This window comes from Etheostoma cragini, chromosome 9 (assembly GCF_013103735.1).
Source record: "Etheostoma cragini isolate CJK2018 chromosome 9, CSU_Ecrag_1.0, whole genome shotgun sequence".
Classification (NCBI taxonomy): Eukaryota; Metazoa; Chordata; class Actinopteri; order Perciformes; family Percidae; genus Etheostoma; species Etheostoma cragini.
In genome coordinates this window covers 27,704,645-27,723,829 of record NC_048415.1, presented here as the reverse complement: position 1 = coordinate 27,723,829, position 19,185 = coordinate 27,704,645, and the positions used below count along the sequence as shown (strand labels likewise).

The window sequence follows — 19,185 nt, the reverse complement described above, 5'->3', positions numbered from 1 at the left end:
AAAAGACACAGCTAAAAGGCTTAAAATCCTTAAATAGGAAAGAAAACATAAATAGCAAGGGCTCAAATAACCCAATTTGTGACTTATATATTTTTTTGTATACCACATTATGCTTTTCCCACTTAAGTATAGGCTTTCACAACATGAGTGAAATGAAGCAGGATGTGCAAATTTAAATATTCTAGAAATATTTATTAATCACAACATGGGTCTCAAACTTTCAAATGAATATGAATTTCAAAAGTACATCAAAACTAAATCTAATTGGCAGCGGAAAGGAGAAAAGCAGTTTGTCGTTGACAATGCTGAGTGAAACGTGAAAAAAGTGAACGTGGAGTGGGGGGGGCTCTATAGAGAAACCCTTGGGGGGGGGGGCTCTATATAGAAACCTGCCGACATAAAGCAAGAAAACAGTGAAGAAACGGCCAAAACTGCATAGCGCCTCTTCAATGTTGTCAACGGTCCCAGTTTGGTTTAGACACCAATGTGTTCCCGGGTTTCAATGTCTTAGTGACCGATGGTAACAACATGTATTCTAAGTGTCTGACAACATTATGAAAAGGATCCCTACAGAGATAGACCTTTAAAACCTCTTTAAGACCTTTCTGTTTAACCAGGAACGGCTCTAAACCCACCAGACTCCATGCAAAAATTCACTACTTTTAGCGTGTATAGAGCCAGCAAATCTCCACCAGACTCCACGTAAACAAGTGAGTTTTGTTTTGCATTGTAAAACACAAACTCAAAAAATATTTCGTAATGACAATTTCACCTGTTAAATGTAATTTATATAATACAGTTAAATTTAGCCGACAAAAGGTGATTCCGAACCGTGTGGTGTTTTATAGGCCGACAAAAGGTGTCTGTGCCTTTAAAGTTTTTGCTGGGACACTGACTCCGTTCCTCCGCTTGAAAGCCCTGTTTTTAACCCATTCACCCTAACCCCCTCACTAAGTGGACCAGAGCAGTCTTATACTGCAGCAGTCAACATACTGCATGTAAGTCAATGGAATATTAAGGAATTACTATTCATAGATATACGTAAAAATGGTTCATGAGAACAGCCTGATCTATCTGTAAATGGCTATTTTGAAGTGAATGTTTTCATTTGGGAATGTGTCTCAAAGAGTTAGTCTGGCAATCTTTGTGTACAGAGCGTAAGGATTGGACTCCTCTAAAGGTCATGTGTTTGCAGCCTGGCCCATCAGCCTTGTTGTGCCATGATGTGAATCTGTCTAAACAATGACCAGAGCCAGACGGGCACATGTGAGAACCTCTGCTCGCACAGAGAAACAACCAGCCAGCCATCCAGAATTCACTTCCGCATGGAAATGTACACCATGGTGTGACAAGAGGCCAAAATACACAGGCTCAACATCTCAAAACACAAATGCATGAATACATTTCCATGTAAAATCTAATACTTTCAACATGTGTGAGTACAGCTTTTGATGCTGGCGAGAGAGAGAGAGAGAGAGAGAGCACAAACAGCAAACAGTGCAGGTCCACTGTTCGCTGTTAATGTTTCAATTAAAGGATCAGATCGCCTTAACGTAGTGAGAAAAATTAACCAGGAGTGACAGAGTAAACAGTGTCTTCCTATGTGGGGAGGGTGTAAGTCAAATATGCATTCAGTTATAGCTTCAGCACCATCAGCACGGACACAAGTGACTCCCAGCACACATGGGTGATTACTGAGCCATGAATCAGTGTGTTCGGAGAAGGAGAAGACAAGAAAGAGATGAAAGTGAATTATTCATTGGAGACATGAGATGAGTGGGGTGGAGGAAATACAGAAAAAAAAACAGCTGAGAGCAGAGTGCCAGAGCTGGAGAGCTGCTGTTTTTCATCTGGTGAATAACTGTTGGAGCATGTAGAAGGATGTTATCAGTATCAAAGTGGAGCAGAGCCCTGGCTGTTGAAGTGACTTCTGCATGATAGGAACAAGTGGAATTATTCTGTTTGTGAAAATTGTGAATTGTGAAATTTGGAAATGTACAGATTGTTATTTATCTGCATTGATGGTTACAGACATAAATCCTGAAGATATGGTTTGATAATATGACATCAAGATCAGGACAATTCTAGTCAAGGATGTCCCTCACCTTCCTCTTTCTTTGTGTTGGCATTTTAATCCCCGGTGGATTTCTGAGGACTATGGTTGACTGCTCCTCAGATCTCTGCAGGGTAAATCCAGACAGCTAGCTAGACTATATGTCCAATCTGAGTTTTCTGTTCCACAACTGAAACAACTTTTGAACGTACACATGTTCCAACAAAACAAATTCCTTCCTGAGGCTATTTTGCGGCACCCTTGCTTCATCCAGTGCTTAGCGCTGCCTTAGGTGATTGTAATTGGTTTATAGAAATGCCAATAAACCAGAGCATGTTTTTCTCCCATCCCGGAATGTTGTGTGGACTAACCAGACCCTCCTCCGAAGTGCTGCAGAGGATGGTCTGTCAATACAAAATTAGGACCACTCATGTGAGAGGAATGATATCAGTGTCATCTCTGTGTATCAATTACAGACACATGTCTGGATGAGAATGCAAAATGCAGGGGGTCCGTCACCCTTAAAGGAAAATTGGGTAGTTTTAAAAAAATTGTAAATTCATTGCAGGAAAGATTGTAGCCAATCGCTCCTACCCTGGACACAAACTCTTCTTCGAACCACTCTTCTTTGGCAGTAGTCTGCGGTCCATCAGGACAAAAACCTCACACCACAAAAAATGTTGCTTCCGGACTGCAGTCGGTCTCATTAACAAAGAAAAACTAAAACAGACTCTGATTGGATTCATTTTGACCATGGGTCATGCAAACTCTGCACTCACCAGCTCTCGTGTAGAGATTTGGGAAACATGAACTTGAGCCAACTACCTTTTGTTTGTTGGAGCAAGCAGTGCAAGGCTCCTAAAGTTCTCTGTTTCTGACTTATAAATCATGTTAAACATGTACAACTGAAAGCCAACACAGCTGGTTCAGTAAGCCTACAAAGTTTCCTCAGAAGTAGATCCTTCTGTAGTTAGCCATAGTACAAAAGCTAATCTTTGGGGCTACTTTGGGGTACTAAAATCTCTGAAATGGAGGAATTGAATGCAAAGTTAAAACGATCGACAGAGAGAATAGCTGCAATAAGATAAAGATCCAGGTAGAGAATGTCCTTTATTTTAACATAAGGAACTCTTGGAAAATTTCCTGATTAAATTTTAGGTGTTCACAAACTGTACACTCTTAAAGGTCACATGATATGGTGCGCTTCGGATGCTTTTATAAAGATCTTAGTGGTCCCCTATTACTGTATCTGATGTCACTTTTATACAGGCCTTAGTGGCCCCCTAATACCATATCTGAAGTCTTTTTCAAAAAATTCTGCCTTGGTGCAGAATTACAGCCACTAGAGCCAGTCCTACAATGAGCTTTCCTTAGTATGTGCCATGTCTGAGGCTGTAGCTTTTGAGGAGGAGAGGGGGGCAAGGTGGAGGCTGGGGGTGTGGCCTTGACCAACTGCCACTTAGCTCATTTGAAAGCCATGTAGTCTCTCTCATGGGTGGGCAAAATTCTCTGGGCGGGCAAAGCAGAGAAAGGGGAGGTAACCTTGCCCCTTACGACATCATAAGGAGCAAGATTCCAACTCGGCCCATCTGAGCTTTCATTTTCTCAAAGGCAGATCAGGATACCCAGGGCTTGGTTTACACCTATCACCATTTCGAGCCACTGGGGGGCCATAGGAAGGCTGGGGGAACTCATATTAATGTTTACAAAAAACTCATAAATGGACATTTTACTGCAATGGGACCTTTATTATAATTTTTGCAGCATAGAAAATGTGACTGACAGTGACTGAGAGCTAATGCAGATCTTGCTGGTGCCACAATTGCAGGCATGGATATAGATACAGTTAAATTATACAGTACAAAACTAATAATAATAATATGATTTTGAAGTCCAACAAACATACCACTGTTTGAAAATTTGAAATCCTTACTCATCAAATGAAAAAAGAAGACACATCTACTGAGACAACTGTTCCCATCCTGGACTACCTGAATGTAACGGATGTAAGGCGTTTCTTAAACAAAATGGCAGCTGGGTGGTCAGAGGAATCAGAGAGAGAATCAGTTTGGGCCAGACTTAAGCAGAGAATAACCCCACTAAGACTAGCATTCATGAAGACATGTACTTTGAATGTAAATAAAGTGCCAGAGTGCTCATACTTAACTACATGGTGTCGTTGTATAGCTACTTGGACTGAGTCACTGACACAGGTCTTTTTCAGGTTAAACTTTTGGCAAAGGAATCCACAGTCATCATCCAGGGTGTATTAAGTCTAGAGTGGAAACAGAGACAGGGGTAGCCTCGTCAACAAAATGCCCAAATGGACCTATCTCTGTACTAGGCACCTTTCATTTATTACATTAGACAACTACACACATCAAAAGAAACAAAAGTAATCCTGGGGGTCCATTAGATAAAAATATACTTTAAAAAGCCACCAGGCGCCATACAAAGATATTATCATCATCCATTGTTTAATACATCCATGCGCACACAGTTATGACTCGGCGAATGACAGAACTTTGATATCCAAAAAAGTTGAAGAGTTCTGGGAACATGTGACTGCTTCTCCAGACTGATAAGGTCAGATTACCACAGAGACATCAGCCCACTGACAGTTGTTACTGAAAATGTTTGACTGTACAGCCGCTTGTTACAGTAAGACAGGCTGACGTTATCACTGACTCTATTGCCACATGTTATTTAAACTTACGTCCTGACCCAAAGCGCCAAAAAGCAATGTTGAGAATCCTGTCTAAGTAAATATGACGCCAAGGGACACTTTTTGCGTCCTTTTTTTAGTTTTTGCCAGAAGTGTTTACAACAATGCACACACTTTGCTATACACTCTCCCACATTCATGTACAGTATCTTCCCGGAAACCTACATAACTAAGTAATTGACTCAGCATAAGGAGGTTGAGGCCCCATACATCTCATTACAGCTGTTTTCACAGCCTCCTCCTTCCACTGATGTGATAACAGCTAGCGGCAGTGAACACCACACCATTGAACTGCATGCTGCTACCCCATTATGAGCCGTAATGCTTAATTGTAACAGTGGCATTTAAAAACCTCACATACGATCAACTGCATAAATTGCATTCAAGTGTCAAACTTGGTATTTTTCCCCCTTAAAGAAACTGTTAATCTAAAAGAAAGAGAAAAAAGAAGAAATACAATTTTCAGAATCCGTCCATGACGATGCAGAGCTCAACAGTGTGGTTTCGGAAGTAAAACTTTTTTACACAAGGATTTTGACTATTAGCCATAACGTCTAAACCATCAGAGGTAGACTGACCACGAGCTATGAGGTTGTGTACAATATCAAACTTGTTTTAAAGCTATAGTGTGTAGTTTTTCTCTCCCCCATGAGGCATTCAAAGTAATGTGCAACACCCCTGTCGCACATGATACAAGCCTTCTGTGATAGTGCAACATCTCGTACCATTGCCTTTTTTCAGGTTTCAAAATGTTCTTTGGAGCACAATCAAATGTTTTATGGTCACAATTCATTTTGTTGGCTTGGTCCAAGGCTTAACACTCTTAATATAAACATTTTTCTAAAACGTCAATGGAGATGTTGAATGTGTAAAATCACAAAGCTGTCAAAAAAGTGGGGGGTCACTGTTGAGCTATATAGTATAAATTGATTAGGGACCCAGGGTTTTTATGATGATACTGTTGTCTGAATATGAGTGAAAGTATGTTTATGTATTTACATGTAATTGTCTGTCTATTTGAAACGTGCTGCTGTCACTTGCCAGGACACTCTTGTAAAAGAGATTTTTAATCTCAAGGAGTTTTTTATCCTGGTTAAATAAAGGTTTGAATGAATAGTTTTGGTTTAAATTGGTCAGATTTGGAGATGTCTACCTCTAAAGTTTCTTCCTCCATCCCCAGTGGGGGTCCTATAAGTTGAAGTGCCCTAAAAACTACATTTCTGTATGGGAACTTTTCACCTGTTATAAGTGAGAAATCCATGTGTTTTTATTTGTAAGGTGTAGCTAAATGGAATTTTGTTTGTGGCTCTAAGAATAAAATCACAGACCATACTGTGACCATACTCAGTTCTTTTAATAGAGATGACTTTCTACTGAAAATACCCTGTAGAAAACTGAGATGTCCAGTATTTCGGTGAATTTGCACTTTAAAATGAATAAAGGTGTGTTCAGTGACTTACACTTCATCCATGCTAATAGCTCTATCAGAGTTGATCGGTTGGAAGAGTACAGGCTGCACATCTCCACGTGCTGTGTAAATTGCTTCACGTACGCTCTGACTAATTACAAAGGAATGCCACCAAATCACCTAAGGCTGCCAGGCCTCAGGACAGTCAGCCTTTAATTAGCATTTAAAATCTGTGTTCACCAAAGCTCAACACATTAAAAAAGTACAGAATGTTATATGACACACCCCATGTTCTTTCTTTTTGTCTGCTGCCAACTGACATAATAATATTATCCAAATATTAACCCTTGTGTTGTCTTCCCGCTGACCTGGACGTTTTTGTTTTTCTGAGTCCAAATTTCAAATTTCACCCTTTAACAAGGTTATGGTTGTCTTTTTCAACCCTTTTGCGACTTCCCCCCAATGATTTTGTCACTTTTTCAATGTTTGTAGACTTTTTCTGAGCCTTTTGAAATTTGTGTGGCTTTTTCCCCAAATCTTGAAAGCTTTTTTTTTTTTACATTTGTCCCTTTTTCACATTTCTGTTACTTTTTTAGACATCTTTTCACATTTTTGTCACTTTATTTGACATTTGTTCACATTTTAGTCACTTTTCCCCCCTCTTTTTTACACTTTTTTTTAAGTTCATTTATAAATAGTTTTTTCTCCAAATGCTATAGTATTGACAAAAAACACCCAATTCAATTAAATGAGTTGAGATTTTTATATAACTTGTGAGGAGCGTTGTTGGGAACCGTCCAAGTTAATTTTTGGGAAAATTTGTTTGGGAAAAAAAAATTTGACCCAAAGACACCAGGAGGGTTCAGAAGATGTTCTAAGGTTCTAAGTATAGGTGAACAGAATGTAAATGTAAAAGTGCTGTATTTATATAGCGCTTTTCCAGTCTTAACAACTGCTCAAAGCGCTTTTACATCTACAGGAAACATTCACCAATCACACAAATTCATACACTGTGCCCGGGGAAGCCGTACAAGGTGCCACCTGCTCATCAGATAAACATTCACACACATTCACACACACATTGCGCAGCACCGGGGGCAACTCAGGGTTCAGTGTCTTGCCGGCAGATTGGTATTAGAAATCTTTGACATTTATCTGTTTTTTCTTCGTGAGCCACCAAAGGATTTGGCAAAGCTGTTCACACACTGAAGAAACAGTTGCAACTGTGTTTTTGTTCTAATGTGCATCAGTAATGTCCCTTCCTTCAAACACTGGCAGAGCTTGATCACCAACTGGGTAAGGTAGGGTTCGGAGGCAAACCTTCAGGGACTCATTGTTTGTCCAACACAACCTCCTACCTAAACATTACAGGTCCATTTTCAAAGTTTACCAAAACCAATGTTATTGCGTCTCATAAAACTTATAGGTAAAACTTGTGGAATTTCAAAATAACAATTGTCTTTTTAACTTTGTCCCCTATAGGTGAAGTCTTGAGTTTGTTTGCCCCATCCTCCACCTGATAAAGGGTTGAAATCAGGAGATGATGATGAAGACTTTAAAGATCAATAGTCCAAAGATTTTAGATCATTTGCAGCTTTATTCAAACAGTGAACAAACTTTCATGACACAGTGAGCCGCCTCTGTATACACACGGATGTCAAAACAAGAGTTACCAATGAACATCCGAATAACTGTGTTTCTCATAGTCTTCTTGTTCTGCATAGGTCAGTTGATCTATAACAGTTACCTTCGACACAACTCCTTATTTGTGAGACACTTTTACTAGCTTACACGTTCTGATCTATTTCTGCAACCTAGTGTCCACTTCATGCTGACTCTGCACTATACGCTCCCTCTGAATGTTTTACTGCATTTTAACTTTTGCATGCATAAATAACAACCTATCACAACCCTTACCTGCCTCCTTGAGGCTGATCGATAGTAGTAGGCCTACGTAGTCTCTACGCAAAGCAAAACAGAAGTTCTTTCTGGCATTTCAGGACACTTTACAGATAGAGTACAGGTCTAGACCACACTCTGTAATTTATAAAGACCCAACAATTACCACCGAGAGTAAGCATTTGGTTGAAGTGGCAGGATGAACGTACAGAAACCTAAGGCAGAACCAGGCGCTTGGTGGGCGGCCATTTGCCAGTTGGGACACAGAGACACTGATGCAGATGTACAGATATGCAGAAATATGATTCATAATGATTATAGCAGTTGGTTTGATGAAAAGTGGCAATTATAGAAACAATAATGATAATAAAACTATGAGTAGAAATAATTGTAGTAGCATTGAAGGGCGTACCAGGGCGTCAAGTAGGACCACGCAACCCTAGAAACACAATTTAGGTGCCACCACAATCCAAGGAAGGCATAAATCTCCCCGGGACTCAGTAAGTAAGAAGCATTAATCAGTCATGAATGCACGTAGATGGAAAGAGAGAGAAGGAGAGGGTAGCTCAGTGTGTCATGAGAAGTCCCCCGCAGCGTAATTAAGAGCTGGTCTGGGCCAGCCTATGATGGGATTGTAGATGAATTAGACAGAAGAGAAGAAAAGCCGAGCTAAGAAAGGGTGCTGTGTCTGTAGATATACACCCTCCCCCACCTAGACATAAGCGGCCTACTTAAGTAGCCTTCTCCAATGTGAGAATTCATACGTCTGCCTCATTCTAGAAGATTGCTTTAAAAGAAAAACGGAGCCGGTATGTGTGTAAGTGTGAGGAGTGTGTGGTAGAGTGTGTAAGAGAGTGACAGGGATTAGCTTTGGAGCAAGAACCAACTCCAGAGGTGGAGACGGAGAAAAAAAGTGTCTTCCCTTGGCTTTCTGACCATGGTTGTAAAATAGTAGAAGAAAAAGTACACCCTTCCATTCCTGTTGATTCTGGAGAAGGAGAACACGGAAATGAGTAGCTAGGGGGAAATGCAAAGCCACCAAGCCCAGCCAAGCAGACAAATCACAGTTGTTGCGTGTTGTGTCACCACAATGTGTAGTTACATTTCTGGGGAGGTGCACGTCAGGCTGTCCGTATCTAAGCGTAACTACGTCAGTACCTACCTCGTAGATTCAACGCAGAACCATAAATTGAGCTTTACGCAGAATTTGCTGCTCAATAACCCAATTCCATATTTGGTCTCATGATAATTACTACTGCCACGGGAGGTCGCCACCTAACAAGAAATATAATTGGCGGTGGTTATGAGCTGCTTACACAATTGACCCAGCAGTTGTTTTGTTTACCTTAAGGGCCCACTGCTCATTTTATCCCAGAGGCCTCCAGCTGCTTAAATCAAATTTAAAGATTCAAAATCCCTTCCTAATCCCACAATAGGGAAACTCGCACTGTTGCAGCAGCAAGGGACAAGAGGAAAAAAGTACAAGAAACTCTAAAGATAAAGAAACAAATATAGAAATATAAGTAAAGAGCATAAATAGTCAAATGTATTGCAAAGTTACATTATTATTGCATGTGTGTGTGTTAATTGAGTCATGGGAGAGAAAATCAGTACATAATGCTGCTTAATAATATAATGATAATGCATCTCTTATAATAATAAAATAGTGAACACATGCGGGCCTGTTCTGCAAAAATACTTTTGATTTATATACTTTAGGTAGATTTTGCTGATAATGCTTTTACTAATGTAATATTTTCATTATGTAATAGATATATATTATGTTGCAACTTTTAATTAAGTAAAGGATGTGAACTGTGATTTACTTTTTATGTATCAAATTGCAAGAAGGCAGTTTTGTCAGCTGTTTAAGCAACACTCCGATAGGGTTAATATTTTTGGCCACAGTCTCTTCATTGGACATGGGCATAGTAACAGTTGTTGAGAAAGGAGAGTGGCTGCCATTCACTTTCAGATTGGAACCAGCAACTTTTCTGTTCACAAGTGCCATACTGCCATGCTTGAAGATTATGTTAATGAATGAAGAATGGTGGAGGACATGATACTAAGTCCTATGCCAGTAGCCGCCTACTTATCACCTCAATGATGCGTTACAGCATGGTGAAGCAGAGGGAGAAAAGCCGTGGTGTAGCTGGCGCCTAGTGGCTGAAGCCTGCAGCAGAAAATGCCAGGCATGACAGTCGGGGAGGAACGGACCAGTTTTGAGAGTTTGAGGGTAGGAAACTGTCTGATCCGAGTCAACTATGATCTGGGCTCAGGCTCTCTCTGCCCGCTCATGTTCTGATAGAAACAAAATCCCTCACACTGAGAGACACAGAAAGAGTATTTACATTTAAGGATCCCCGTTTTTTACTTACCAACGAGATCTTTAGTTGTCATGTGCCCTACCCAGCCGGATTGTAAACAAACAGACATGGAGCTAACTGTTTTAGAACAGGATGAGTCATAAATAATGCATGTGTGCGTAAAAGCGCACCATATCCAAATGCGTAATACGCAGGGCACCTGTGGCCTCCCCCATTGCTCTTTGAGGGAAGTCTGCGTGCCCTTTTAGTATCGGTTTCGTTGCTGTTTTTCAACAACGTGTTAATTGCTTAGAAATATTTCAGTGGTGCGCGCTCTCTCTCTCTCTTTCTCTCTCTTTCTCTCTGCCAGTTGTTGGCCAGCTTTGGCGGAGGGCGTGTCCTTCACTGTAAGGTTAAGTAGCTGCCCGCAGCGGAGCAGAGAGAGCATTCCGCATCAGTCCTCCTCTGACTCTCTCACCACCTCTTTTGTCTCTGAGTCGTAGGAAAAACTCGGACTTTTTATACCTAGGCTAAATTTAGGGGGCTGTCCGGTACGCAGCGCCCCCATCCTGGACGCGCTTCCTTCCCCCAGCCTCGCATTGGTCTGATTTGCTCTTCGAACAATATTTATAAGAATATCTGCTCCTTCCAGACACACAGATGCACATGAGTGAAGAGCAGCAACTCATCGGACCGCAGAAGAAGCAACAAGTTCTCTAGATAATATTCTGGAGACTCCGCGGACTCTGGTGAATTCCTTGAAAACAGAAAAAGTGTATTTGAAGGAAGTTTTTTCTACTTTTTTTTTTTTAAATAACGCATGGAAATGGCCTTGAGTGGGACCATTTTACCATCAATCTCTACATTTGCCAACCAAAAGGAGAAATGTTGGGAAGATGTAAGTTGCGCTGTTATATATTTACACTTGTTTTGAAAAATGTTCGTGACAGACGTTTTGATTTAAGCACATCATTTAATGCATTTATTTGCTTGTGTCACCCTGTCGTATAAGAACAGAAACACGGTGTTTGCTAGTCTTTAAAAAAGATTTTAAAACTTTTGAATTTTGCTAAGATATTGGCATTGCAATATGTATTTGAGTACGTTTTTTATCCCGCCTTGGTAGTGGGCTATTCACCCTCTCACAGTGCACTTTTGTTTTTGAACTATTTTATAGTAGTGAATAATTGTAATAAATGATGTGAAAGTAATGTGAAAACCCCATAAATTGTTCATTTTGAACTAATTCTGCTCTGTCTCCCCCTCGCTCCAGAGGTGGAAGGGCTACACGAGCGGCGTCGCGCTTAACATGGACAGCAGCTTCCTCGGCAGAAAAGACGAAGAGGACCTGGATAAGTTCTTGGATCTTGAGTTTATTCTCTCTAACACCAGCGTGTCTGACAGTGCGACGACTGCAGGTTCCGGGGTAGAGTCCTACCGGCTCCAGGAGTCCGGGGTGTCCGTGTATCACCAGCAGCAGCAGCACACCGGGATGGCCCAGCAGCCGGCCAATTACACATCTGTCCCAGACATGAACAGTCCTCCTCCCGTCTACAACAGCCTGATGGCGGAGCTCCTTCGCTCCGACGTGGACACCAGCTTCCTCCCCGGGGAAGGCCCCAGCATCCAGGGGAGATTCCTCATCAGCTCCACGCCTTTCCAGACCACTCAGGATTTATACCCCGAGCATCCGAACATTAAAGTGGAGCCCGCTTCAATGGACACGTACGGACCTGTGATGGGTCTGGTGCCTCAGAGCTGCACCAAAGTCAAGCACGAGGGGAGCGTTTCGTGCATGATGTCGTACGAGGAGCAGCCGCGGCTGGCCAACTCCCCGCAGGCAGCGGTGGGCAGTATGACGCCCCCTCTCAGCCCAGGCGACCTGGTGAGCTCCGAGTGCCCCCAGACCCAGATGTGCACCGCCACCTCGCTGACATTCCCACAGAGCTTCCACCCCCACCACCGCTGCGCCTCCGCGGGATTCCCACACCCGCACACGGGCATGCAGCTCCCGTTCCCCGTGGCGCACCACCACCACCACCACCACCAGTTCCCCGGTATGTTCGGGGAGGACGCAGCCATGGGCATGCAGCAGCCGGCGGCCGGACAGCGGGTCCTGCTCACCCCGCCGTCCTCCCCGCTGGAAATGATGGATACAAAGCCGAAGAGGGGTCGCCGGTCCTGGCCGAGAAAACGGACTGCGACCCACACGTGCACTTTCGCCGGCTGTGGGAAGACCTACACCAAGAGCTCCCACCTGAAGGCGCATCTCAGGACGCACACAGGTACAGAAGAAGCCGCATGTTGAATGAAATGACGCTTTAAGCCAATTATCCAACCTTTTTTTCTAATCAGCAACCTTTATTTATTGTGTTTTTAAAACCATTTTATTCATCAAAAATGCCAATAACAGCCATTTTTGTGTGTATTGAATGCTATTTTTCCAACCCGTCATTACCTTGCCTTCAAACTGTGACGTCACTCATGGCTGTTGATTTGTTGTGTTTATAGGAGAGAAACCATACCACTGCAGCTGGGAGGGTTGCGGATGGAAGTTCGCTCGTTCCGATGAGCTCACGCGTCACTTCCGGAAGCACACCGGTCACCGGCCGTTCCAGTGTCACCTGTGTGAACGGGCCTTCTCCCGGTCCGACCATCTCGCCCTGCACATGAAGAGGCACATGTGAGGAAAAGACCAAAAAAAAACCGTGGCGCAGACAAGGACTTCTATGCACCGCATCAAGCCATAAAAAGAACTGTTATGATCAGACATAGAAGGATGCTGTCAGATATATAGACGCAATATCCTATAGGAGTATCAGCTATAGGAGTATCAGCTATAGGAGTATCAACTATAGGAGTATCAGCTATAGGAGTATCAACTATAGGAGTATCAACTATAGTGATGGCATGACAGCATAAAGTGCCATACAGTATGATGAGGCCACTATTGACTACACTGTAAGACCTATAGGTATATTATAGGAATGTTATAGTGATTTTTCATTGGGGCAATAAGGGGCATGGAAATGTTACGCCCTTGAGTTCTATTTTGTGAAAAGATTTATTTAAATGTTATTTTTGAGACAAACAAAACCACAAAACTAATAGGGAAATGCAGCCAGATAGACAGAAACAGATCATTCTGTTCGGACCAAAACTTTTTTTTTCTTTTTTGTTTGTTAACTATGTAGCTGGTACTACTTTTTGTATGGAATGCTGTTTATATAGACAACAAATTAAAGTAACATTCCACTCAACATGTCAGGCACATGCCACTGAAGCACTTGGAAGAGGACAATCCTTTGAAGAGCAATTTTTTTGTTGTTGTATTTCACCATTAGTGTCTTAAATAACATGTTATTACACATCTTACGAGTGCCATATTCTCCACTGGCTAAAAGACAATCAAAGTTTTATTCTGTGTGTTATTTTGCTAGTGTAAACAGCACGTGATATAAGCTTTGAGACAATGTTTTGTTCTAAAACTGCCATTTCTTCTGTCCTCCCTGAAGGCTTGAATAGGATGTCATGAATGTGAGTCTGTTGTCTAGCATTTAAAGTCAGGTTCTTACAGTCGCAAGTCTCACAAAAGTGCACGCCATCTCAACACCGCCTGATTGACAAAGGGCTACACAGTCTTTGACCAAAAAGATTTGTTTGTATGTGTCTTGAAGGAATGTACTGCCTTGTAAATTGAATCTCTTTTTATATAATGTAAATAGTTTATTTTAATGTACATATTAAACTAAATGAAGAGGATTTTTGAGTCCTGTGTGTGATTGCCAAAAAGTTTATAAAACGTGGTCTGATGTGATCATAATCATCACACACACATGCATGCATGCATGCACGCACAAATACACACACACACACACACACAGACCAAGTTCATGGTTAACCACATTCTCAACAAAACAATGGATTTAGTTGTTTTTACATAACTCAAAACCTTTGTTCTTTTCTTCTGAATTACTTTTAAAGACTAAAAACTACATTATAATGAAACTAATTCAAAAGGGAAAACATGACATATGCAATCTGTAACAGGGGGCTGCTTTACTGTGAAGAGTAACAAGCCAAAGGGTTGTGTACCACCGCACTGATACAAAGCTATGTGTACTTACAAGCTTTTGTCAGGTCGCATGTACTTAACAGTTAAATCCAGATCAACAAAAACATTATTTCCTTTTAGATTTGCACATGCCTGTGGAAGCAAATTCATGCTGTAAATCACAGGAAAGGGCAAATATGTGAACAAAGCCTGAATAAAACATGACTTTGTATGTGAAACCTTACCAGCCTTGTTCAGAGGTTAAGGTCAATTTTTCATCTAAATTCCAAATAAGGGTAAATGTTGGGGTGTGTATATCAAGGTTTAAATTAAATAAATACATACAAATGATGGCCAAGACATTCAGGATGTTACTGTTTTACTCCTGAAGGCCCGAACCATTTCCCTTCTACCTCTAAATTTTAGAGGTCTAGCGCCGGGTGAGCCATCTTCAGAAGCTGGTTCGATTCCCGGCCGGAGCTCCGAGCGCCCCGCCTCGCAGCATCAGCTTCCCAGCTGGGACAGAGTGGCTGCCAGAGCACTGTGGCAGCTGCCTATAAATACAAACATTACACTGACATAATTACAGAGGCTGGATATAGATGGAGGCTGCACCGGGGCACACAGGCGAACCACAATAAGTGGGAGGGGATAGCGAGGTGAAAAGAAAGAGAAGCCCTGTCTCGAATAAACTAAAAAGACCCACTGGGAGCAGCGGGAATGAGGTGAAAAATCTGCTTGAAGGACGTGTTTCTGGGGCTACTCATGAGGATGAAGAGTGGGTAAAAGATATCACAGATATCACACATCATTTCTCCTAGAAAGCAGATGTTTAGATGACAAAGATAACGTCGATAAGGGCTGTGGGTTGAATTACTATCGTGTTACATCAGGAGTCGGTGACAGAGAGCCGCAATATGGAAATCGTATGTATGAAAATGACTGTATACTAGAGCATGACGGAGGGGATCAAGGGGAAAGATAGAAAGAGTTTGATCAAAGCAGAGCTTTTACTTCCATTTCAAATGTTGTCACTCAGGACAGGAAGAAAACACTGTTTTGGCCATTATTCCTATTGGTTGTAATAATAATAATAGTGAAATCATGGCAAAAAAGTGAGAAAACACAGAATAAGTAAATTATTATCCAAACTGTCCATTACAGGGCACCTGTGTAGCGCACCTATATACTAGTAACCCCCCCTTCCCCTTTCTCTCCCCTTTCAGGACTAAGCTGTCCTTTCAAATAAAGGCAAACAATGCCAACCAGTTCCAGAAGCATTGATGACGAGTACCTGTGCTACACGTTGCCTCTCTAGTCACAGTATCCCACGGTAGCGTAGACTTTATCAAATCGCATAAGCTGACTTTGTCCATTATGTCGGAGGATTTTGACAAAGCCACAGAAATATATTGTGAGTGTGTCTTAAAAAGAACCTGTCTATTGCAAACATCTAAAACTTAAAGAAATGATTAGATTTGTTCCGATACTGACACCAGTATCGGAAATGCATCCTTAAACAGCCTAAAATGGTACCGGTATCGGTGAGCATGCAAGACTTTGCACCAATCTAACACCACATGGTTTATCCTCTAAGAAAATGTACTTTAAAGTAGTTAATTTATGTTGTTTTTCTGTTATGATTGACTGCCAAACTAGATATTAAAACCAAGTTCAATAGCGTCCATTCTCTGTTGTATTCGTTCGTGTTTACAAAGCGGAATCAGGAAGGAAAAAATGGTACTTGGAACACCTCCAGATATTAGGAAATAAGACCCAAATTGTAATAAACTTGAATGATTCTTTAACAGTACATTTTACGAGAAGCATGAAGTAAATCTGGGTTGACTAACATGCACGCTGATGATAGTTGGTCATGAAACTCTTCACCTCCACTCAGTTTCACACTTGCACTGCTGCAGCCGTCAGAGGCCCTGTGTCTATTTTTAGTTGTAAAAGGTCACGCATATCGGTGCCATCTCCAGCATGGCCCTGTGCCCGCATGAGAAAAGAGGAACCCCCCACCTCTATCATTAGTACATTTACTCAAGTGAAAAATCAAACATTCTCATTTCACTTTTTTTCAGCTGTACAAGAGGCCAGAGCGTGGGAATCTCCAATGTAAGAGGCTCAGATAGTTTACATGTTGGTTTCTGAGTTCTCTCACATATGCAGCAGTGTGTGTAGGAATTACGTGTGTGTGTGACTGCTCCTAGAGACACTCGTGCACTCTGGTCTGATCTCCTGTTGTCTGCCCAAGCTTTGTTTTAAATCCTAGTAGAGATCCCAAAGTAGATACCAAATATGTCAAGCTAAATTTGTAGGGAAAGTGTATAGTCATTGTATATAGTCATTTATTTTTACTATAATTCCATCCATAAGTAACACAATGACAGAATGTATGACTATTTTGGTCATGGGTTTCATACCCTTTCTGCCATAAAACATCTCAAATTAGGGGCGCCTTGGTAGCTCACCTGGTATGGTGTGCGCCCCATTTCCTGAGGCTTAGTCCTCACAACAGTGGCCCAGGATTCGACCTGTGGCCGTTTGCTGCATGTGTTCCCCTCTCTCTAGCCACTTTCCTTTCTACGATTGTTCAAAAATGTTCAAAAAGAATCTTTCAAAATAACAAAAAACATCTGAACGTAAAACTCATATCAGAGGGGGGGACCCTGGGACAAAATCAAATGGGGGTCCGTGGTCTAACTGCAAGTTATGGGGGTCCTTCATGTGAAAAGTTTGGCGACCCCAGGCCTAGACAGCTAGAATTTCAATGTACCTTTAATTGTATCCATCCATGTAGATAGTTCAGGTGTATTTGTCCACATTTTGAGATTTCTGTCTATGACATTTCTGTTTCAATGGAGATCAACAGAATCTCTCATGTACTGTATCTCGGCCTGTGTCTGTTGCTTTATATGTGCAGGAGATAATTAACACAGCTGACCTCCCCCCCTCCTCTATGACATGACATCATTGGACGTTGAAAGGGCCCGGCCCGCTCCCTCACTGCGTTCCACTTGATTTCACTTAATTGAAACAACAGGTTGAGGGGCTTTAATTTGTTTGCCCTTATCGCACATTGACTGCTCCACACACACATCCAGTGAGGGCCACACCGTAGCCCCTCCTCCTCAATTCTAAAACCACGAGGGATAAAACTCCAACATGTAAAATTCTTAACAATTCTGATGCAAGAAGACCTATTCATTGACTAATTCACCCTTCCCCCTCACTATCCAATATTTTCAGTAAGCAAGCAGCTGTAAACATACTCACAAGCTCTTGTGCAACACATTATCTCAGAGGAACTCCCCTCCAGGGTGTTTAACAGCATATTTTTCTCCAACTCTAACATAACACACTCATAAAACCATAACTGTGTGGAAAAAACTCATACCAGAGAGGCCGAGATTAACAGTGTTTCTCATGAGAGTGTTTTTGTCAGTGAGGGCAAAAGGCCACGGAAGATTTAGGCACTCAAAATTTGCATTTGAAACTAACTCTGTGGTAGTTGGCTTTTTACGGTTCAACCTGATCTTCCTTTGGTTAATCACATATTATGATGGTATCCTTTGATGGTTATTTTACAATTGGGAGACTAAAATCCAATTGGGAGAGTTCTAGCCCGACCAGGCTCCTCTCCTTAACCTGTCTCTCTTAATTATGCTGTTATAGTTTAAGACTGCCGGGGGACTTCCTTTGACACACTGAGCTCCTCTCTCCTCTATCTTTCCATTTGTGTGCATCCAGTCATTCCCCCAGCATGTTTCCTTGGATCAGGGTGGCACCAAAATTATGGTTGCAGCTGTCACCGTGGTCCTGCTACACACACTGCCATGCCCTGTTACACCCTGCTACGCTCTGCAGTGCCCTGCTACGTCCTGCTACGCTCTGCAGTGCCCTGCTACGTCCTGCTACGTCCTGCTATGCTCCGCTGTGCCCTGTAACGCAGCGCCTTGCCCTGCTATGCCATGAACTACTACAACTACTATTTCTAGTCACTGTTTCATGATCTTTTATTGTAATTTTTTTTTATTATGTATCTCTTTATTTATTCTTATTGACACTATTCATTACACCTCTAACCGGCACCTTCAGACACCACCTAACAAGACCCTGGGTCTGTCTGAGCTTTCTTCCTAAAAAGAGTTTTTCCTCTCCAATGTCACACTAAATGCTAGCTCTTGGGAAAATTATAGGAATTGTTGGGTCCTTGTAAACTATAGAGCGCGGTCTAGATCTACTCTATCTGTAAAATGTCTTGAGATAACTCTTGTTATGATTGGATACTATAAAATAAATTGAATTGAATTTAAACAGAGCTCACTGTATCATGACGGCTGACTCTTTACCAGAACAGTAAATGAGGAAATATTTGTTGAAGTTAGTAAAAACAGTTTTCTGGGGAAATTTAGTGAAAGAGGGGAACTTTATCAGATGTTTTGAACCATCTTATCTGATTGTGATTGGATTCCCACGAACACATGGAACAGCACTGTCTGTGGGAAAAGTGGGACTTTTATTTCTGGGAAGAGGATGCCATCTACTGGGATAGCAGCACCACTGTGAACAGCAGGAAACACCTGCTAGAATCCGTTCTCTGAACGCCTCGTAGCACTTCTACTGAAACAGCAATTTTCTCAATTTAAAAGTTGGATTTGGACCTCTCCTACAGTTTTCCATTTCGTCTGCTCATTTCTTTCTCCTTGAGGAGGTTAGGGAGAAGGGTTGGGA

General features: G+C 41.8%; 1 protein-coding gene across 1 annotated transcript; it reads left to right on the top strand.

Annotated features, from left to right (window-relative positions):
- The first annotated feature begins 10,820 nt into the window (after positions 1 to 10,820).
- Positions 10,821 to 13,144, top strand: LOC117950569 (Krueppel-like factor 2). Its single transcript, XM_034881713.1, has 3 exons — positions 10,821 to 11,289; positions 11,665 to 12,676; positions 12,903 to 13,144. Exons 1-3 carry the CDS (start codon positions 11,212 to 11,214, stop codon positions 13,076 to 13,078), a joined length of 1,266 nt encoding a protein of 421 aa, XP_034737604.1. The 5' UTR covers positions 10,821 to 11,211; the 3' UTR covers positions 13,079 to 13,144.
- Positions 13,145 to 19,185: the final 6,041 nt, after the last annotated feature.

Coding starts and splice junctions, on each gene's coding strand:
- LOC117950569 (XM_034881713.1), top strand. CDS start 11,212: ATGGAAATGGCCTTGAGTGGGACCATTTTACCATCAATCTCTACATTT. Junction 11,290..11,664: donor AGGAGAAATGTTGGGAAGAT/GTAAGTTGCGCT, acceptor CCCTCGCTCCAG/AGGTGGAAGGGCTACACGAG. Junction 12,677..12,902: donor GCATCTCAGGACGCACACAG/GTACAGAAGAAG, acceptor TTGTGTTTATAG/GAGAGAAACCATACCACTGC.